Source organism: Petaurus breviceps, unplaced genomic scaffold, assembly GCF_028583685.1.
Source record: "Petaurus breviceps papuanus isolate PSGF00001 unplaced genomic scaffold, PetGlider_PUasm1.0 126, whole genome shotgun sequence".
Lineage (NCBI taxonomy): Eukaryota > Metazoa > Chordata > Mammalia > Diprotodontia > Petauridae > Petaurus > Petaurus breviceps.
Genome location: NW_027185655.1, coordinates 34,948,379 through 34,971,054, shown reverse-complemented (window position 1 = coordinate 34,971,054; position 22,676 = coordinate 34,948,379). Strand labels below are relative to the sequence as shown.

At 40.0% G+C, this 22,676-nt stretch overlaps 1 protein-coding gene across 4 annotated transcripts in view; it reads left to right on the top strand.

Annotated features, from left to right (window-relative positions):
- The window catches only part of PAPSS1 (3'-phosphoadenosine 5'-phosphosulfate synthase 1), a 524,017-nt gene that overhangs the window by 461,420 nt on the left and 39,921 nt on the right, over positions 1-22,676 (top strand). For all 4 annotated transcript variants that reach the window (XM_069094889.1, XM_069094871.1, XM_069094880.1 and 1 more), the window contains 2 exons: positions 4,246-4,381; positions 13,928-14,196. In XM_069094889.1, coding sequence (XP_068950990.1) covers positions 4,246-4,381; positions 13,928-14,196 — 405 coding nt within the window. The remainder of the gene's footprint in view (positions 1-4,245; positions 4,382-13,927; positions 14,197-22,676) is intronic.

The window sequence follows — 22,676 nt, the reverse complement described above, 5'->3', positions numbered from 1 at the left end:
AGTAACAGTCATAATGGCTAGCACTAATATAGAGCTTTTCATTTGCTCCTCACAACAGCCCTGGGAGGTAGGTGCTATTATTATCATTCTTTTACATAAGAAGACAGCAGTGGTGAAATGACATGGCCAGGGTCACATAGCTAGTAAGCGTTTGAGGCTAGATGGGAGCTCAGGTCTTCCAGACCGCAGGCCCTGCAGTTCCCGTATGCTACCCAACTGCTTCTGGTTGAGTATTGTAATTGTGAAATAATTGGAAATGACTGGTATTTAATTGAAAATGTCATTCGGATCACTAAACTACAAGTGGATAAGAGTCAGTTACCAAATAAGATTAGGATGCACATTTCAGTTGCCTCATTAAAGTAAAGGATTTAAAAAGATGGAATTTGAAATGTTTCTTGAATCCTTCCTTCTCTGGAAATTGAATCCTGCTTTACTAGCTTAAGGCTTTCTACTATTTCCTTTTCGGAAGCTTTGTCTGCCGAGATGGCACCATCCCACTCACTGTCCACTTTGGCTTGTCTTCAATCTGCTGTAAATTTGGATGGAAAATTTAATTGTTTGTTTCCTGGCTTCTCAGGAACACCCTATTTTCCTACTGCTGTCACAGTGGATTAAGCAGTCTTTAGAATTGTTCTTCTTCAGGGCAATGAAGCCATTGCTGGAGGTTAGGGGGTGGGGGCTGGTACAGAGGACACGTTCCATTCCATACACTGGATACACATCGCTTTTTAATTGTTCATCTTCTGAGAACAACACATCATTGTATCTAGTACTAGCTAATAAACCTAAGTTATATTAGACATAGTTCTCATTTCTCTGTTTGTTCTGACTTTACCAGATTCTCATTAGCAAGCATCAAAGCAGTGTTGTACTCTTTTCTACAATAAAAAATCTTGTTGATTTTGGCTAGATTTCTGTGGCTGTGAGGCATTTACTCCTTTTGTATTTGCTGCTCCTAGCCATAGGTATTTGTGTTTGAAAACGATCACTCTGATTTTTCAGTCTTTCTCCTGTGATGCTTAGCTGTTTGCTGTGAATATTTTTCTCTTAGAAGGTGCCCTGTCACACACATATGGTGGCTTACGATGACATCGACCTCTCTCCAAGTTGGACTTGGCCTGGCTGTTCTCCAGCTCTGGCAATTAAGAAAGCTGGGTTGTTTCAGCTGGTCAGAAACTGCTTTATAATCGTTTCCCCTGTTGGCCATTATTGATGAGGGACCCAATCCTTCATGACATTTATATGATGTGTTATATACTAGCATGCTTCTAAGCATCTTAGGTATTTGTGTGTCATGGATTTTGTTTAAGAAGGAAAGAACAGTTTAGGTGTGATAGATGGGAATGTTAAATGTGATACGATTTTCAAAGGGGCCCAAGTAATGGCCCAAAGTTTGCCAAAATTAAGTCACATCTTTGCTTTGTTGGCAGATGCTTGCCTATGTACACAGAGTTCTCTCAGTAATGCAGTACTATGGAACACACTTTTCAGATGTAAAGGTCTGTTTCTTGTCATGTTTTGGGGTGATGATTGTAGCTGGAGCTTACCCTGTTTTCAGAAAACCCTGTAGTTGGGCCATTTCTGTAGAATATGAGAGAAGACAAGGATTTATACACTTGACATTTATTTTTTCTGTTAGGTGCTCAAGCACTGGGCATTTTTTTTCCATGTATTTTGAGGCTATTTTCTTTTGAAAAGTATTATTGTATGCAAAATAGCTATTTTTTAATTCTTAAATTTATAATAACCCGTGCTTTGATTTTGAGGATGATGGCTTTTAAATTTGGTTATTTATTTTATTATTCATATTTGATTCAGGAGTCAGAATTTGTGATTGTTTTCTATGCAATTGAGTAAGGTAGAAAACATGACGAAGAAGCCAATGATTTTATTAAACAAGAAAGTGGGGAATTGCTCCAAGTTTTTTTGGTTTTGTTTTTGTATATGTTACTGTGTAGTGAAGTACAAAGTGCATTGGGTTCTAGACAAGAAATCTGGGTTCTAGTCCTATTTTTGTTGCTGACTGTTTCTATGAGCAAATAATTCTCTGTGACTTGATTTTCTCTTCTGTAAATAGTTTAAACTATATGATTTTTAAGTCCCCTTCTAGCTCTAAAATTCTCCTGGTCCATCTGTCTATCTAGCAAATATTTATTGAGCATTTATTGTGCATTCTATGCACAAAACTTTGTGAGGTGTGATAGGGGATACAAAAATGTACCCTATGAGTCAGCTCCATGGTATGGTAGAGTGCTGGCCCTGAAGTCGGGATGACCAGAGTTTAAATCTAAGCGCAGACACTTACTAACTAGGTGACCCTGAGCAAGTCATTTTACCACACCCACTGTGCCCTTGGCACATAGTGGGTGCTAACTAAATACTTACTTCTTTCCCCTTCCCTATAACTTTCTATTTTGATTTGACACCACTGCTGTAGAGGAGACAGGAGGGGGTGGCATCAGCACAGCTGGAGTGGTTAGTCTTAAGGACAATGGACATCTCAGTCCCTGAGGAAAGAGGGGAGAGATGGGTAAAGAAAGATAGATAGAGAGAATTCTAAAGATAGAAAGGATGGAAGTTGAAACAGCTCCACCTATATGACTTGGAGCTCTGACTTTATCTGAGTTAAGGAGACCTGGGCAAAATCGGGGGCCTCAAGGACCATGGGAGGAGGATTCCCCCAAAGATTGCTGTGGATAAGTCAGGGTTGTTAAAGGAATCTGGAAAGGTCGTTTTTAAGAAGAGGAGGATTACTAAACAGCCCTAAGAACCTAGTTGGTGCTAGAAGTGCTGATCTCCTAATGCAGCTCCCCATCCCTTTCCTGGCTGTCCAGGAATGGGCTGAAGGAAGAAGGCAATTTAGGGGAGGGTCACCAGAGCTGAGAGTCTGTTGCCTAAATTTTTTTTTTTTTTGCTTTTTGGAGGGGGAAGGGCAGGGCAATTGGGGTTAAGTGACTTGCCCAAGGTCACATGGATAGTAAGTGTTAAGTGTCTAAGGTCGGATTTGAATTCAGGGCCGGTGTTCTATTCACTGTACCACCTAGCTGCCCCTAAATCATTTTTTCTTTTACAAATTATTTATTTTTAGTTTTCATCATTCACTTGTATCAGATTTTGTGTTCTAAGTTTTCTCCTCCTTCCCTTTCCCAAGACGGTATGCAGTCTGACATAGGCTATACACATACAGTCATATTAAATGTATTTTCACATTAGTCATGTTGTAAAGAAGAATCAGAACCAAAATTAATTTAAATTGTAAATTAATAAAAGTGCTTTGTCTAGGGTTGTTTCTTGTATTCGTATCTTCAGCCCCTAGCACAGTGCTGGTACTTTGTAGGGGGTTAATGAATACTTGTTTGATTAAAAAAGTTACCACAACTTAAAATCACTAAGGAAACACTTACATCATACAACTTAAAGCATTCAGGTTTAATGTGAATGGGAACCTTTATATCAGCTTTTTATACCTTGTGAGAGGCAGCTAGATGACCCAGTGGGCAGACCAATGGGTCTGGAGTCAGGGAGACCTGAGTTCAAACTTGGCCTTAGATATTTATTTCTGTGTGACCCTGGGCAAGTCATTTCACCTCTGCTTCAGTTTCCTCCACTATAAAATGGGAGTAATAACAGCACTTATCTGGAATACTTGTTGTGATGATCAAATAAGATAATATTTGTAAAGCATTTAGCATAGTGTCTCTCACATAAAAGGTGCTGTATAAATAAGCTTACTTCCTCCCTGCCCCACCAGACAGTATTTGCTTGTTGGACTTTGTATTTCTTTATTTAAAAAATATTTATTTATTTACTTTTAGTTTACAACATTCAGTTCCACAATCCCTTGAGTTTCAGATTTTCTCCCCCTCCCTCTCCTCCCTCCTCTCCCCCATGGCAGCATGCAATCAAATACAGGATCTACAAATGCCTTCACATTAAACATTAGTCAGGTTGTAAAGAAGGATTATACTATGGAATGAACAATGGGAAAGAAGGAACAGAACAAAACAAAACAAACAAAAGAGAGAGAGTAAGTAGTTTGCTACAATCTGCATTCAGACTCTAGTTCTTTCTCTGGATGTGGGTATCCCTTTCCATCATGAGTCTTTTGGAGCTGTCTTATAAACTTGTATTGCTGAGAGGAGCCCAGTCTATCAAAGTTAGTCTGGACTTTGTATTTCTGGTTTTAAAGGGAATGCTTCCTTGTTTTTCATTTTCCAATTTTTCCCTTTTCCTTCCTGACAGATGGTGATGGAGCAAGGGGATTGGCTGGTTGGGGGTGACCTTCAAGTCCTGGACCGAATTTATTGGAATGATGGCCTTGACCAGTACCGCCTAACCCCTGCTGAACTAAAACAGAAATTTAAAGAGATGAATGCTGGTGAGTCATTCACCTCCTTTCCTAATCTCACTTCATTAGCACCTCACTGGTATGTATCACATTACCAGCTCATGACCGGGCTAGTTAGAATTCTTGCTTGGGAAGAATTGGTAATTACTGAAATTCAGATTAGACCCAGCCCCCTCTCCCCCCCCCCAAACAAAACAAAACAAAACAAAACAGAACAAAACAAAACTGTACAGTGGCTCCCTCTTAAGAGCCTCTGGAATAAAATGGAGCCTCTCCTCTTTGGCACTTACCATCCTATCATGATCTGACTCTCCTAGCTTTTCCAGACTTTTTATTTATTACTGCCTTTGACACCTTCTACTTTTGGCCCAGGCTAGCTCTCCTGCTGATCCCAAAGTGCAACTGTACATTTCCCATCTCTGCTTTTGCACAGGCTGGATCCCCCCTCTTACCTCCTTCCCCAGTGCCTCCAAGGTCCTCTCAGTTCCACTCTCTCTCACTTCCTTCAAGGCTCATTTCCTGTCTCTTATAAACTGGTTCTTTAGAACAGCTTCTGTGCTGGAAATGGCTTTTCTGGTCTCATCATTGGATACTGCATGAGATCACCCTTGATCACCCTTTAGGATCACCCTTGAAAGCAACCTCTGAATATTAACAATAGTTCCAAATTTGCTGAAATGCTCATTGAGCTTTGTAATATTGCTGCAGTCCTGGGGAATTTTCTTGACTTCTGATTTGCTGTTTGCCTATTGGTTCTTTCTGGGGAATCCTTGTTTGCTTGGATTGTTATTCCCTTGCTTTCCCAGGTTCTGGTACCCTCCATTTTAGAAATTATTTTGTATATCATTTTTTAAAATGTTTGCACATTTGATTTTCCTCTGACGGAATGTCAACTCCTTGAAATCAGAGACTGCTTTATTTTCTTTTTGTATCCTCAGTTCGCAGCACAGTGTTTGAAACATGAAACAAAGGCACTTAATAAATTCTTGTTAGTTTTTTTTCTCTGCCATCTAAAAATGACAGTTTAAATAAGAATGGAGGGAAAGATAATTGTAGGAAAGGAGTTTATACTGGGAAGAAAGGCTGTGCACACCAGAGTCATTTTCCTATCTTCATATTTTTTTCTAGAATATGATTTGGTGTACTGTGTGTGAAAGAAATATTCTGAAAGCTGGTCAGCAAGTTGTACATTACTTAACTTGCACGTGAAAAGTAACAGTTTTAAGGCAGAATGAAAATTTTTATTTTTAATAGTCTGTACAAAGTGGGCAGTTGGTGGCTTAGTGGCTAGAGTACTGGACCTATGACCTGAGTTCTAATCCTGCCTCAAACGTTTACTATCTGTGTGACCCTGGGCACATCCCTTATCCTGTTTGCCTCAGTTCCCTCATCTGTAAAATGAGCTGGAGAAGGAAATGTCAAACCACTCCAGTATCTTTGCCAAGGAAACTCCAAATGGAGTCACAAAGAGTCGGACAGGACTATAGCATGACTGAACAGCAACAGCAGCTTAGGTTGGTGCCCGGCACATAGCAAGCACTGAACTTTATGGCTGAGGGTCTTCTTGCTAATGGATCAGGTAGTAAAAGCTCAAATTGAGTTCCTGGGAATTAAAGCTGAAGGGACTTTAGGATCATTGAGCCCAAGCTTCTTTTTTTTTTAAGCAGTCAGGGTTAAGTAACTTGCTCAAGGTTACACAGCCAGTTATTTCTGGGTGTGGTGCTAAGTAGGAGCCTGGATTTGATCCCCAGATCATCCCAACATTGGGGCCAGTGCTCTTACTTGCTGAGCCACCTGGCCACCCCTTCTCATTTTACAGATGGGGAAACAAAAGCCTAGAGAAATTAAATGCCCCACCTGATGCCACAGACATCAGTCTGATGGCAGATCCCAGTAGAGCTGGATTTTAGCTTCTCTTCTTTACCTGCCTGGGTGCTATACACTTAGAGTCTTTGTTACTTGTTGACATTTATTTTCTAATAAGCAGAAAATAGTTTGCTGGAGGCCGTGTTGAAGTTCTTATTCATTAAAAAAATATCAGCTAACATACCGCCCCCCCCCCCCCAAATCTCTCCATCTTGACCTTCCCAGAAAGCCATCCTATATGCCAAAAATTTTTTTAAGGAAAAAAAGAAAGAAAAAAGAATTAACAAACCCAATCAGTACATTGAGAATATCTGGAAATATATGCAATAAGTCAACACTGATGAGCCTTCTATCTCTGAAAAGGAGTAGAGGGCTTGACTTAAGTTTTGAAATTTTCAAAAAAAGTTTTGAAATTTGTATTTGAATTCATATTAGAATTGTGTGTGATGATTGTTGGCAACAACCTTAAACTTTGATTGTTTAAACACACGTGTACATACACATGTGTGAATGTACACATATATACATTTTATATATATGTTAAAAGAAAGGTAACTTACAGAGAATCAAGTATCATTTTCATATGAGAGGTACTGTACCCTTTGTTTAAAGTAGTTAAGACCTAATGTCATTAGCCAGACATCAGAGAACAAAGAGCCACGGAGTGTTGTTTTATTTGTTTATATGTTTCAGACCCTCTTTGTTATTAGACACACAAATAACAGACCCAAGGGTTATGCTTTGGCATGGGCATGATGGTTTGTTTGTTTGCTCCGCTGGTAGGGCAGCAACAAGCCAAGGATGTTCTGCAGGAGGGAGGAAAGCAGTGCATGGCTTCTAGCTGAGGTCTTCTTTTTTAGTTTTTCCTCCTCTTTATCCTACAAGTAATTGATTGTCTTTGCTGTGAATGGTATAGCACTGTTTCCAGACTGTTAAATCATTTTCTGATTTCATCACCCTTGATGGCTCTTGGAATGTTCTGCCTCTAGGCAGATGAAGAGATCTTTCTTTAGTGTCCCAGTTAGGGAATGTGAGAAGCAGGAAAGGGACTGGATAATTGAATTGATCCATTGGTAGACCACTATGTTGGAACAGGGGGAGAAGGGTCAAATGAGTCAAGTAAAATCCAGTCAATCCATGGTTATTGTACATTAAACACCTTATGATTAGCACAGGGCCTGGTACATATTAAAAGCTTAGTAGGTGTGTATTGACTGACTGATTCAAAGGTTCCACAATAATCATTAACAGGGCTCCTACCATCAAAAAACTTATCTAATAGGGAAGTCTGGGAAGGATTCTTAAAAGAAATGAATTGCAAGGAGTGTTTTAAATAAAAGTAGCTCCTATTTACAGAGTGTTGCAAGATTTATAAAGCACTTTGCTAGCAACTACTCCATGAGATAGGGAGACAAGCATTATTTATCTCTCCACTGTACAGATGAGAAAACTGAAACTTAGAGAGTTTAGGTGATTGGGCCAAAGTCACACAGTTACTACGTGAGCCAGATTTCAGATCCAAGATTCTCTCGCAATCCAAACCAGAATTCTTTCCAGTGTCCTGTGGTACTCCCTTCCGTTCTGTTCTTTACAATCAGGGCTCTTTAACCTGGGATCCGTGAACTTGGCTGTGTGTGTTTTTTTTTAAGCTCATATTTATATTTCAGTATAATTTTTTTCTCATTGTAACACTGTATTTTATTTTATGCACTTAAAAGCATGATTTTTGAGAAGAAAAAGGTCCATAGGAACAGATTAAGAATCCCTGCTTAGTGGAAGGAATAGCGCTAGACATTGGATGAGTGTTCCAAACAGTGGGAACAGATGGTGTGTGTGAAGACTCAACTCTGTGAGAGATATAGCTTTCCCTGTGTATATTATGCTGTATAGTTTATATTGCCTTATATGCATTGTGATATACATATGTTCTTATATATGTATACATACACATGTATGCTGGCTGGGGAGGAGGCTTAAGCACAGACACACTGAGATCCAGAAATTCATTTGTTAAGTGTGTACTATGTGGGATTCAGGATGATTAAGATGGAAGGAATGGAAAGAGAAAAATGGGCCTGGGAAATGTGGATGAAGAATGTGGAAAATTTAATGATGGCCTGGGTCAGGAATCAGCAGCCCATGATGGTGTGTCTCAGAATTGTGCCATGGTTCATTGCCATCATCACACTCCATTGCCCATGCTTAGTAGGAAAGCATGTTTTGGGCCACTTCAATGAAAGAGTTGGTGACAAGTACTTGTCTGTTTCTCTTTGTTTCCTTCTTAAAGAAAGCATCACAAGTCAGTTCTCTTTGTCTCTGTCACACACACACACACACACACACACACACACACACACACACAGCAGCCAGCTAGAAGAGGGATCATAGACATGGCACCATAACCTTTCAAGGGTTTCAGATTCCTGAATTGAATTGGGTGCTAAAGTAGAAGTGTTCTAAGGAAAATGCAATGGAGGTGAGTCTGGGAGAGCAGGAGAAGACTGATACTGGAGACAATGAGAAGGGAATTGGAAAAGGGTCGAGCATTTAGAGGGAAAGTTAAGGGGTATAGTTTTAAGCTGGTTTATTTTTAGGTTTTGGGATAAATAAATTGGCATTTTTATAGGCAGCAATAAACATAAAACTTGGAAAGGTGAGAGATCAGGACATGAATTATGGATATGGAAATCATCTCTGGGACTTCTGTGACAGTGTGCTCTCGTGGCTTCCCTTCTTCCTCTCTGACTGTTCCTTCTGTTTCTCTTGCTGGCTCTCCAGCTTCCTGCTGGCTTATACACTTGAGTGGGTCCCCGAGTTTGGTCTTTGACTATCTTCTCTGCGTGTGCATCCACTCAGTGGCTTCAGTTAGCACCTTTATACAGATATAATTACCACTTTTGTGTTTTCACCTGTGTCCTCTAACCCATGATTTCCAATTTCCTGTTGGATACCTCTCCCTAGGTATTCACTAGCCCTTAAAACTCACCATCCCTTCTCCTCCCACATTGAGCTCTTGAACTCTTCCCTAGTGTGTCTCTCTGAATTTTCTATTCTTTTGTGATAAAACCAAGTCCCCCATGCTTGAAATCAAGATTTTAAATGACCTTTAATGCTTCCTTTATTTGAAGTATTCTGTTGTCCAATCTTGTTGAGTCTAAACCTCACATAGCCTCAGCATCTCATAATTAGAAAGGGCTTAGAGGTTGGCTCTGCTCATTCATGCACACAGTGGAATTCTTTGTAGGACATTCCCCCAAAGTGGTCATCTTTTGCTTCAAGATCTCTGTTGTGGTGATTTTGGGCAATGGCTAAACAAATTATGCTACATGAAGGTAATGGTGAGCTCCTAGAGAGTAAGGGCTGGGCTTTTTTTTTTTTCCTTTTCTTTGGATCTGCAGTCCTTACCACAGTGCCTGGCATATAGTAAGTACTATTTAAATGTTATTAAGTAAAACCAGTTTATTCCTCTTTCTCATGAGAGCTCATCAGTACTTAAAGGAAGAAATCATTTTCCTTACCTCCTCTTTTCCAGGATAAATATTCTCCTTTTCCATTAACCAGTTTTTCTGTGGCATCAACTCCGGTCTTCCCTTGAGCCTGATTCTACCATGAATATACTGCAACTTCTTAGTTTCCTTCCTAAAACATGGCATTCAGAGCTGAACTCCATACTCTGGACTCCCCAGAGCAGAGTACCATTGTATCTTCATCATTAGGCACCATGTCTCTTTTAATAATAATTATAATATTGCATTAGCTTTTTGGATTGCCATTGCCACTGTTCACTTATATTAAGCCTGAAGTTCACTAGAATTCCTGTATCGTTTTTCATAAGAATTGCTGACTAACCAGCCATACCTTCCCCATCTCATAATTATGAAATTGATTTTTTTTTTTGAAATCACATTTAAGATCACAATTATCTTTGTTAAATTTCATTTTCGTTTCACCGCTCAGGATTTTTAGATCTTGAATCTTTCATTCACTTATATTAGCTATCCCTCCAGTGCCATCTGTCTATTTGATAAGGAAACCATTGAGAAAAGTGTTTTTTTGTTTTGTTTTGTCTTTGCTTTTTGGAGGGCAGTTGGGATTAAGTGACTTGCCCAAGGTCACATGGCTGGTTTTTGTGCTAAGTGTCTGAGGCCAGATTTGAACTCAGGTCCTCCTGACTTCAGGGCCGGTGCTCTATTCACTGCCCCACCTAGCAGCCTGACCATTGAGAAAAGTGATGATTTGTACAGGACCATGGATAGAGTCCAGGGCACTGAATGAGGAATCGCCCTCCAAAATGACAATGAACTGCTAATTACTACTCTGTGACCAGTTATTCACTTGATATGTTAGTGTTGTCTGCCTAGTCTGGCATGACTCCTTCATCAAGCCATGTCGGCTCTAGTGATCTCTCTTTTCCTTCCAAGACATTCATAAGACGTCCCCCCCCCCCCTTTAATTATACAGTCTAGTACTTTACCCGGGGGGAAGGTAAAACCTTTTATTCAAGATGGTTAAAATTCTGTGTTTCCTAGTTCTGACCTAGGCTGTGTCAGCCCCTGATGATGTTAAGTGGTTGGTTTTTTTTTTTTTCAGTTCTGTGGCACCTTGGGTCTTAATTCTGACCTTGTATTGGTTGACCATGTATTAGTACACTAGGTTGTGGTTCAGCTGGTTCTGTCTCTTGACTAATCTTCAGCTTCACAGCCCAGTTCTTGCCACCCAGCATCCAGTCCACTGAAAATGCTCATGCCAAGATTGGTGGTTGTAGTCCCATTTCTGTCACCAGCTGAGCTTTGTATGATTTCAAGCACTTTCCTCACAGCAGCCTGGGAGTGGAGGAGGGGGTGATAGCACAGTCATTTCCCTAATTTTACAGGGGCAGAAAAAACTGTAGCTTACAGGAATGGAGCAAGTTTGCTCACTTAACAGGTATGACAAGTGGCACTTAGCTGATGTTGAGGGTAGAGTGCTGGGCCGGGAGTCAGGAACACCTGAGTTCAGTCCAGCCTCAGATACTTACTAGCTGTATGACCTTGGACAAGTCACTTTACCACTGTCTGCCTTAGTCTCCTCATCTGTTAAAAGGAGATAATGGACTCATGGACTTTGTTTGGCTCCCTCTGTGCACAGCCCCATCGGTATGGGAATGGAGGAAATCATACAAGTGCTATCTCTGGAGGGCTGTACCTATACCACAGGGAGACAAGACAATTTTTTCCTCCCTCTGCTAAAGGCTGAGGGGGTGGGATGGGGGTGGGGAAGACTAGAAAGCTAATGAGTGAGTTGAAATGCCCTAGGGATTCTTGAGTACAGATGATATCGTAGCAAACAAATATTTCTATTTGAAAGACTTTTGGCAGTAAAGTCTTGTGTCCTGCTAATATGGACTTTTTATGGATGATCAATCTTAAATGTTTGCATTAACTATCTAATACAGAGCTAGATTAGTCCTCTTTGGGAAGGAAGCCTAGGTAGATAAACCTATGGAATCACTTATATATACAATATATTCTGGTTTCTTTTTATGTTTCCTGTTGGAAATGTGTGCTTGTAAATAATGTTACTAAATGGCTATATTTTAAAATCATCTTTGACCTGTTAGTAATTCAGGGATTTACTCATTGTTCTCTTGAGACATGTTACCAAAATAAATGCCCCATTCAAGGGTTAGGAGTCTGTTGCTTATTAACTGGGAAGGAGAAGGGCCATTTATCAGAATTGTAGAGCAAAAACACTTTATACCCTGGCAAGTCAAGCCAGAGGTTAATACTCTAGTGAGCCTTGGGTAGCCAGTGAAAGGGTCTGGCTAAGCTTAAAGGTAAGAATGGAACAGATATGGAGCCTGGTAAATTTTGGAGGGTAAAAGTAAAAGCCTCAGAATCAGGAAGACTCAAGCTCAGGTCCCATATACTTACATAGACCTTAGAAGCCCTATATAACTGTTAGTTATTATTATTATTATTGTTATCTTGGCTGTATAACTCTGGATAAGCTGCTTAACAATGACAATTGGTCTAGACAACTCTCTAAGACTCTTCAGTTTGAGGGAGTTTTCCTAGTGAAGACAAAGGTCCAGGTCCCCTGCCCAAAACAAAAATTCTGCTATTAGAGTTGGGGATACCAACACAATGTAGTGATGTCTAATTTAATATACAAAGCCATAGCATTTGAAGTCCCCGCCATATGCTCTGTGACAGATTTCCTGTTGTTCATGTTAATGTCAGTTTGTAAACCGCCCCCCCCCCCCCATCCCAATCCCAATCGCAGTGGTTAAGGCTACCTGGTTCCTTTGCTTACTTCTCAAATAAAATTCTGTGGTTTGCAATCCAGATCATAGGCTAGAAGGCCTATGCCACAGAAAGACATAACAGCATGCATTTAAGGGTTCTTTTTGGTTTTGTTAGGTTAAAAGATCAAATATTTCCTTGCATTGACATCTTTTGGTACTGTCGATATAAATAAAAGGCTCATACTGTGTGTGAATTTTAAATAACAACATGCCTTTCAAATAAAGGCTGCTTTTGTTCATATTTTGACAGATAAGTGCAATGTAGAATAGACATGACTTCCTAATGATGTTTGGGGAAACATCTAGAGGGAGCTGTTGTTATGGGCAGGCAGCTGGCTGGTGCAGTGACTAGAGCTATGGGCTAGGAGTCAGACAGGTCTGAGTTAAAAAATCCAGCCTCAGAGAGATACTTGTATCAAGGATTCTGGTCTAAGCCAGGGGGCACGAGTAGAAATTAATTCAAGGCCATCAGGGAGAAGCTCAGATTTAGGGCTGGAAGTGACCTTTGAGAGCATTATCAAGCTTCATTTTTTTACAGATGAGAAATAAAAGGATTGAGAATGTTAAGAGAAAGTAAGGGATTTGCCTGAAGTCACACAGGTAGTAGGTAGCAGAGCTAGGATAGGAACCGGAGGGCTCTGATTCCAAATCCAGTGTTCTTACTGGACCATGTCCAACCATGTTCAGAACCAGGAGGCAGAGAATTAACCACCTTGGATTGGTAGAGATCTGCATTTTGAGCACAAGGGTAGGGTAGATGGTCATTACCAGAAGACACACTTAGTCAAATTAGACCGCAAAATTTGGAGCTGGTGTTAAGATTGAGTGTAAGACAAGCCACGCAAGCAGAGTAAGAGGTAATAAACATGTGCAAGTCATTTGTTGAACCAACAAGTCAAATTCTCTGGTTTCTGTAAGGTCAGTGCAATGGGTTCCATGGATCGATTCATCCTGGAGGGCAGGTATTAGGGTGGGCTAAGGTTTTAGACTGATTTAGAGAGTCATGGCCAAAGATGAAAACTAAGCATAAAGTTGGAAGGTGGTTAAATAAATCTTAATAATTATTCAGGTGGCCCCCTTGACTGTGGAGTATCCCATATACTAGCCTGACCATTGACAATGTTTACATAATTAAAATATATTTTAATATAAATAAGTATAGTACATTATTATATAATATTAGTCATAAAGATTTACTACATGTCTTTTTGACCCAAGATAAAGTCAGTTCCCTTTCTCTCTCCCCCACCCTCCCAAGCTGGTTTATGTTTATTATATTGGGTTTCTAAGCATACATCATGTTTGGCTATTCCTTAGGACATCCACTAAGCCAAATCTAGATAGAGTTAAGATGTATTGTTTTTCCTTCAGGTTGTAATCCACGACTGAGCTGTATCTTTTAATGCTGGAAATTCTCTTCCCAGATGCTGTCTTTGCATTTCAATTACGCAACCCAGTGCACAATGGACATGCTCTGTTGATGCAGGATACTCATAAACAGCTTTTGGAGAGGGGATACCGGCGCCCAGTTCTCCTCCTGCATCCTCTTGGCGGCTGGACAAAAGATGATGACGTTCCTTTGATGTGGCGGATGAAACAGCACGCTGCAGTGTTGGAAGAGGGCATCCTGAATCCTGAAAACACGGTGGTGGCCATCTTTCCATCCCCCATGATGTATGCTGGACCAACTGAGGTAGACTTGTTTTCAAGCATTTGGAATATGCTAGTTCCCGTAGCACCTTGTTTTCAGCTATGAACACACTTCCGTTTATTCTCTAGATCTGTATTTAGTAGTTTCAGGACTGCCACAGGGGACAAGGAGATTCTTCTTCTCCTCGCCTATTCTCAGGAGTTCCTTGTGTCTATTATTCCTTTGAAAAACCAGCTCCTTCAGAAGAGGAGTGGGGGAGACTGGCCTCTTGGCTCCTGGGGTGTCAACGGCCCTTGTAGGGAATTTGAGAATGAGAAGCCTTTGCTTCTGACAAGGAAGAATAAAGAAAATGGAGACAGGTTTTGGAGATTTAAAAAACAGGAAAAAGGCACTGTAGTGGCCCTGGTCCTCTATGGAGACTTCTTGTTTTCTGCTTTTGTGTTCATTGGCCTTTTGAATAGGCCCAACTCTTGACCTATGTGTAGGTTCTTTAGGTAAGAAGTGTACAGGGACCACTCTGTGGACTGATCAAGAGGTTCTTGTGCCCCCATAGACCATCTTTTGGGGCTTGTTTTACCTTGTAGCTCTTTAAAAACAATCTCCTTATGGGCTGCTTTTACCTTGGGGGGGTCACCAAGTACATGTTTAGCAAATTCATTGTTTATCTACAGCTAGCTGCCAGTGATTCACTGGACCTGAGTTGGAAGCCCTCCCCAAGAAAAGTTGTTTTCTTGGCTTTTTTCGGGCAGTTTTCAGGACTACTTTTTTTGCACAGGATTCTCTATAGCAGGCTACGTCTTCACAGTCACAGTTGACTGATAGATACAGAAAATAGAAGTCCCTTGGTATTTATTGTAATCAGTGATCAGTACAGTGAGATGGGAATCTAGAGGCCTTCCTCCATCTAGGAATCTCTCTTGTATCTGCTAAGTCTATATAGATTTCCTTTTTCATTTGGAGGATAGGGTGGTTAACATCAGATGAAGAGTGAAATGGGGAGATGGAGGCTTGGCAAAAGTGGGTGCCACTGTTGTGAGGAAATCTTGCATGAGATTGGATTGACAATCCACACAGGAAAACCTAAGTGAGTGAAAAATGACCATTGTCCATGCTCCGATGTAGTGAATTGTCAGAACATCATTACGTGTATGTAGGACATACGGTGCAGTTAGACAGTGAATTGGGACCATAGAAGAAAGAGAGAGGACCAAGTAGCATTTGAGAAATTGCTTAGGGTTTTTTTTAGCAATTGAAAATTTTTAATTTTTTAGTTCTTGATGAACCTGGGTGCTTGTGAACCTTGAAACAGCACAGTTCTCTAAAGCAGTAATGTCAAACTGAAGTAGAAATGGGGGCCACTGAGCCATATGTGAGGATCCCTGTGGGCTGTGCATTGACTTAGTTTTAAAATGTAATGCTGTCTATATTTTCTTGTATTTTTGTTTATTGTTATATCTTTCCCAGTTAACATTTGGGCAACACTCAGGAATATTGTTGGCCCACATGGTTGACATCTCTCCTCTACAGAATCAGATTTGGAAATGACCCAAAGGGAAATGGATGGTGGGTGAGAGTAATTTGCATCATATTTCCCATAGTGACCTACCTGCCTATATCCCAGAAGTGGCAGAAATGACATTCCTGAAGTCTATGAATAGAAAAACAGACTGTGCCAATTGTGTTAGCAGAGCTAGGGAGAGCTGATAGACAGTTGGAATGATGCCTTTGGTTCCTGCTGTGCAAAAAGGCTTAGAGGAAATCTGAGGGTCTGTGGGCTAGGGCAAGGTTGAGAATCTGTTGGGATGAGGTATGGGTGGTTTGCATTCTGCAGTGGTGAGTGGAGTATCCAAATTGATGAGATTAATGATTAGTTGAAGTAGAAAAATAATTAAAGTATTTGCTTATTATCCTTTAACTATGTTAACACCATCCAGTGAGGCCCCAAGGCCTTTGAAGGGGGTGTGTGTGTGTGTGTGTGTGTGTGTGTGTGTGTGTGTGTGTGTGTGTGTGTGTGTGTGTGTAAAGGGGAAGGAGAAGGAGTTGTGAGAATAATCTAAGGAAAAAGGATGAGAATAGTTTGTCTTATACATATCTTCTCTTCCTTTTTCTCATTTCTCTTTCCTTCGCCTTCTTTATTCTACTTCTGCCTTTGTGACACCACACAAAAAAGCCAGAAATCTCCTCCACTTATTTCTTATTTGTTGATACTTATCTCAAGCAGGTGTTGAGGTGATGGAAACAATTGACTGTTAAGGTTTCTAACCTTCCTGAGATATAATTGCATCTTCAGAAAGTGTTTGTTCATCAGCCACATTAAGGTTGGTGCTGATTTGGAGATCTTCACAAAAAGACTTATTTCTAGAATCATCCTTGGAGTTTTAAGCCTTTCTGTAAATGTCTTCTAACAATGGCATTAATTCTGTTCCAAGCAATTCGACTCCTTTAAGGAGTAAAGTCGCCTAACACTTGGGAAGTGACAGGCCAAAATAGATGTCCTGGGCCATTCTTGCTTTGTCTCTGTGTCCTCCTGGAGCTGTCTTAGGTATCTCACCCGCCTTTCCCTAGGAGTAGCCCACCTGCAGTTTTTCCCCCTTGATTTCTTCCCAGTGCAGAAAGGGGATTGAGAAGTTGCATGGAGTCACCTAGATACTAAGGGATCTCTTCATAGGATCATGCACTTGGATCCCAGAGTCCATTCTTCTCATTATCCAGAAGGAGAAGCTGAGACCTGGTGAAATTCCTAAGTGACTTTCCCAAGGACCCAGCAAATTAAATGACAAAGGTGAATCCAGCTCCAGGGCTCTTTTCACTTTTCCTCACTTTTTTAGCTTTTTTCCCATAGAGTACCTGTTGGAGAACAGAAGAGAAGGAGGTATGTTTTCTTTTAAAGGACACTGATTCTAGTGTCCCATTTTCAAAAGCTTCTCCTAACTTCTGAACTTAGATTTATGTAAAAAAAAAAAAAACAACAAAACAAACCAAAAACCTGTTAAGTCAAATTCTAATAGAGTGACATGCATTTTTTTTTTTTAGGAAAAAAAAAATATAAAAGTGTTTAAGAACAAAAGTACTGTTGCCAAACTCCTTAATGGTAGCAATTGTCTATATTTTTTAGTGGGAAAATGGGGCTGGTGACTAAATGAATCTTGTTCTTGCTTTGAAGTTCAGCATCAAATTTCTAACCACCTGTTTATATTCAAGTAGAGTTTGAGAAGCATGTCCCACTAAATGGAAGGGCTTGTAAATGATAGTCATTGCTTTTCTCCAAGGGTGTCTCCTTTATGTGTGTGTTTCAAGTCCATCTTATCCACAGCCTTAAGTGAAGGGTTTGTTTTGTAAAATAAAAAACAACTATTTAATTTATGCAGCTTTTCCAGTGACATCAGGAAAAAGGCTGCCAATAATTTTTTTTGCCAGCTAATAAAAAACCCCCAACAAGGACTCTTCCTTTAATCATTTTCTGTAGGTCATTTAGAAGACATTGGTACCAGATTTATTTCTGTAGCACAAATGATTTACAGAATAGCAAACAGCTGTTAAGCCTGTTTAGTTATCAACAGGATGTCCATGGTTTTCCAGTCTGTAAAGATTTAATGGGCATGTTTCTTGAGTTCTTGTTTAGGTCCCTCTCCTCCTGCCCAGCCTTTTTGTACTTTTCTAACAGAAGAGGTGACTGTACATGCATTTTTGTGCATGGATTTTTTTTTTAATGGAGTATTACCAGCTATGCCAGAAATCCATCTGCTACCTCTGCAAATAGCTCTAGAAAAACTAGCTCATTTCTCAATAAGATGTATAGCGCATGGGTATATACTTGGGATTGTGAATACATGTAGGTTGTTTGAAATGGTCCATTATATTCTCTAGTTACCAGTTTCAAATTAGGCTTGATAATCATAAAGAGAATCAGCATGATGCTTCAGGAGTCAGTACAGCCCAGATACGAGTCCTGGTTCCTGTGGAACCCTGGATGAGTCACTTAATGTGCGCCTGGGCAGCAACCCCCTGAAGCAAAGGTTTGTTGCTCTCAGTAGGAGGAATCTCCACACTGGTGGCCCCTTACACACCAATGAAGTTATATGCTTGAATAAAAAAAAATCATAGAGCTTGAACAAAACACTCCTTTAATGATAAGCCAATTACATTTTGAATTTTAGCAAGCTTAATCATGGGAGGTTGGGTTGGGGTAGGGATTTTTGCTCTTCAGGATGGGAACTACCAGTGTTTCTGAAAGCTCATTAACCCAAACAGGTTATTAGTTCTTATCTTTGAGCTGAAGCCAATGCTTTTATAGCATTTGTGTATAAATCTGCTAGTTTAGCAGGTGTATTGGATTTAACCACCATCAGTTATATTTGACAAACAGAACTAACTACATAGTTGGTGAATACCTCATTAGAAAAATCAGGTGTGGAAAAAATTGCTAGCATTTCTGTAAAGCTTTTAAGGTTTGCAGAATGCTTAACAAATATTAGGTCACTGGATCCTCACAACATCCTTGGGAGATAGGTGCTTATTTGCTTCATTTTGGAGATGAGGAAACTGTTAAGTGACTTGTTCAGGGGAAATATCTGAGACCAGATTTGAACTCAGACCTTCCAGACTCCAGCCTAGCACTGTGCTACCTAACTGCCTCAAAATGCTGGTACAATGCATATTTTAAGCTTAAGAGGGTATAAAAAGTGGGATGGGGAAATTCATAGGATTAAACCTTTAGAGCTATAAGGGACCTTGGAGGTGGTAGGATCTGTCTGCCTCATTATACTGAGAAGGAAAATGGAGCCCAGAGAGTTTATGTGATTTAGCCAGCATCATCCAAAGTTATACATGGCAGAACCATGATGTGCATTTGACCTCTGATCCTAAATCCAGTCCTCTTGCCATTCATTGCTAAAAGATCATCATGTGATGTGTGTACATGCTGTTATTATAGTTAAGTTAGAATCTATACAATGCAGTTCTGCAGGGGCCTCTTAGTCTCAACTACTTAGGGTGATGATACCAGAGAAATTCTTTTAATATTCCCAGAAGTCTGATCTGAACTGAATTCTTAGGGTCACAGACTATTGAATCTTGTCTTGTCATGGATTCTCTTTGGAGAGATGGATAAATATATTTTTGGTTTCTTTTGCCTTAGGATTTTCTTAGGCAGCTCAAAACTCTAAGCATTCAGAATCTCATTGAGTTTGTAGTAAGGGGACAGACCAAAACGTCCCCAAAACCACATACCTTGTTTTTAACTTAGGTTGGTTGTTAACACTAAAATCGATAGCCTGGATTCAGAAACATCAAGGTATTTTTGAATTTTTTTAAAGCAGTTGGTAAGATCACTTAACACACACACACACAAAAAAAACTGGCTGAGTGACCCTGGGCAAGTTGCTTAACCCCAATTGCCCTCCCCCCCACAAAAAAAAGCAAAAAGAAGTTGGTAAGATGTTTAAGCTATGTATGTTTATCATTTTAACAGCTTCTTTATCTTTACTTGTAGCTGTTTAAAGCTACGGGATTAACCTGGAACTTCCCGGGACAGATTATAAAGAGCTGAGGACAGGCTCTTGAGGAACACACATTAAGGGGTCAGGAGAAGGATGAGGAACTAGGGAGGCAGCTGTTGGAGGATCACAAAGAGAATTTAAAGAGTGCTGTCTTTTAAAGCCAAGGAGGAAGAAAGTGGCTATCCCGTCACAGGGTTTCTTAACTTGGGGACCATGAACTCATTTTTAAAAGTATTTGAAAACTGTATTTCATTATAATTGATTGTGTGCTTTATTTTACATAGAACATCATTGTAAATAGGCTTCACCAGGAGACCACAGCACACAGAAAGGTGGAGAACTTCCATTCTAGTGGGTGAAATTTAATCCGTAATCTCAAAAGAGATCAAGGATGAGGATGAAGTCTGACCAAAAAGTTATTGGCTTGGCACTTACAAGGTTCTTGGTGCCCCTTGGGAGAACATATTCACTAGAGTAGTTGAGAAAAGGTAGAGGACCTCAGACATAGACAAGTTTTTTCTATGAAATTCAGCAATGAAAGGAAGGAGACTCGTTAATTAATGGGATAAAAGGGTAAAGGAAAAGTTTTGATTGTTTTTAGACTTTGGGAGATGAGAGTGTGTAGGTAGTTGGAGAGTCCTGAGAATTCTTTGCTTTGTACTGTTCCCCCCCCCCCCCCCTTAAGATTGGGTTTTCCTGTCTTGTTCAGGCTGGAAATGCAGGCCTGATCTCATCGATCAGGCAAGGGAACGTCAAGCTATTCCATTTCCCAGACCTCGCCAGTTTCCCTCTTCTTGGGTAGCCTGGTGACCTTTGTTCCAGGTAGCTCACCATATTGGTTTCAGTGAGGGTGCTTGATCAGCTCAGCTTTGGGTGCCTCTCAGAACTCCTGAGCTCAAGGGATCTGCCAGCCTCGTCCTCCTCAGTAGCAGGAACCACAGGGATGCTCCATTATGCCTGGTCCCCTATGTACTGTTAAGGGATCTCATCAATTTCCATTGGTTCAGTGATCATCTTTATGCACATGATTCTCAAATCTGGATGTAGAGATCTCTGGGCTTATGGGTGTGTGATGCCAAGGAATAAAGTATTGTGCATCAAATCAGCCATGCCATATTTTTGTGGAATCTGCCATATTTTTGGAGAATGTTGATTTTACTCTGAAAAGAAAATTTTAATAACAGTTATGAAATTGAAGAATTTATATATCCTTTTAACTTAATATGTTTGTATATTCAGTCTTCAGGTTACTGTTTCCTAGGTTTTCCCTGTTATCCCTAATATTCAGTAGTAGGAGAAGTCAGTCTGTGCTTAAAATTTGGGTACAGATAATCCACATATATTATATTGGTTTAGTTCAATAGTAATTTGTCGTAAGACCTTCACTATTTTAAACTGCTTCAATAATAGAGCTTGACTATTTCTTAATCATCATAGTATTTCTGCTATAGGTGAATGAGGAAGTCGGGAGAGGAGGGGAAATACCCCAAGAAAGATGTGTAGGAAGAAATCCATTGGATTCTACATTCTTATGAGCTAAAATTCTGTCATCTTCTTGAATCCTTTAAAGGGTATACTGTAGACCTTCTTAATTTTCCTGAAAGCAAAGTTGAGGTATTATTGGGTCTTAAAAGATGAAGTGAGTAGCCATTATCACCTGTGACTTATTCAGATGTCTGTTCACTAATCCCTCCTGTCCCTCTTGTGAAGGCACTCTTTCATTTTCCATGGGGGGAAGCGATCTGAAAAATCATTCTTGTCTAGGCAATTGGTTGTAGGGCTTATAGATATAGAATAAAATACAACTCACCTTCTGCTTTTGCTTAGACTCTTTACCTTTTTGTTCATTTTCAGCTATTGAAAGATATCAGAGATAACTAGAAACTGTTTGCAGTCAGTTGATTTGTAACATCTAATAAAATGTACACAAGATAAGTTGGGGACAGTGGCAAAGGGAGAGCACTGAGATTAATGAGGACATGGGAAAGGCTTCTTGTAGGGGGTGGTATAGCTGAGATTGGGATGCTGGTGCTGGCTGTGTTGGGGGAGGGGTATAGCAGCAGCCAAACTCGCTTACGTAACCAGGATGGCTGCTAGCACAGGTTCTTAGATCTGCTTTACTAGGAAAGATAGCTGTTAAAGGGGTCAGCAGTTTTTTAAAATTACATTTACTAGAGCAGGGGAAAAGTTAGCACCCTGAACTTCAGAGAAAAGATAAGCACAGAAATGAGAGAGAGACAAAGAGAGAGAGAGAGACAGAGAGGCAGAGAGAGACAGAGACAGAGAGAGAGGAGGGATGGAGGGAGAGATCATTAAGCAAGAAACGAGATAGGTGAAATTAGCATATTTCTACACAACTCTTGTTTTGCGTGATTTATTATTTGCTTGTGAAAGAGTCCACCGTAGAGGTATAAAATGTTAACCCTTGTGTGTTTTCTACTCATGAATAATAAAAATATTTTATAGGTATGACTGTGAAGTCCCTTGATTTGTGGATGTTTTCAATATCTAAGGAACTACATTTTATTATTTTTTTCCTTTTTATTTTAGTTTTTTTATTTATTTTTAAATTTTATTTTAGTTTTAGTCATTCATTTAGTCATTTTAGTCATTCATTTCCACAAAATTTTGAATTCCAAATTTTCTCCCCATCTCTCCCCCGCCCCCAAGATGGCAAGCATACTGATTGCCCCTTCCTCCAGTCTTCTATCCCCCCTTATCTTCCCCTTACCCTTTTCCCCCCTACTTTCTTGTAGGGTAAGATGGATTTTTATACCCCATTGCTTGTATATCTTCTTTCCCTCTTGCATGTAGAAACAGTTTTTTAACATTTGTTTTTAAAACTTTTGAGTTCCAGATTTTGTCCCTTCTTCTCTTTTCACCCACCCCCATTGAGAAGACAAGCAATTCAATCTAGGTTATACATGTATAGTTATGCAAAACATTTCCATAGTAGTCATATTGTGAAAGACTAACTATATTTCCCTCCATCCTATCCTGCCCTCCAGTTATTCCATTTTCTGC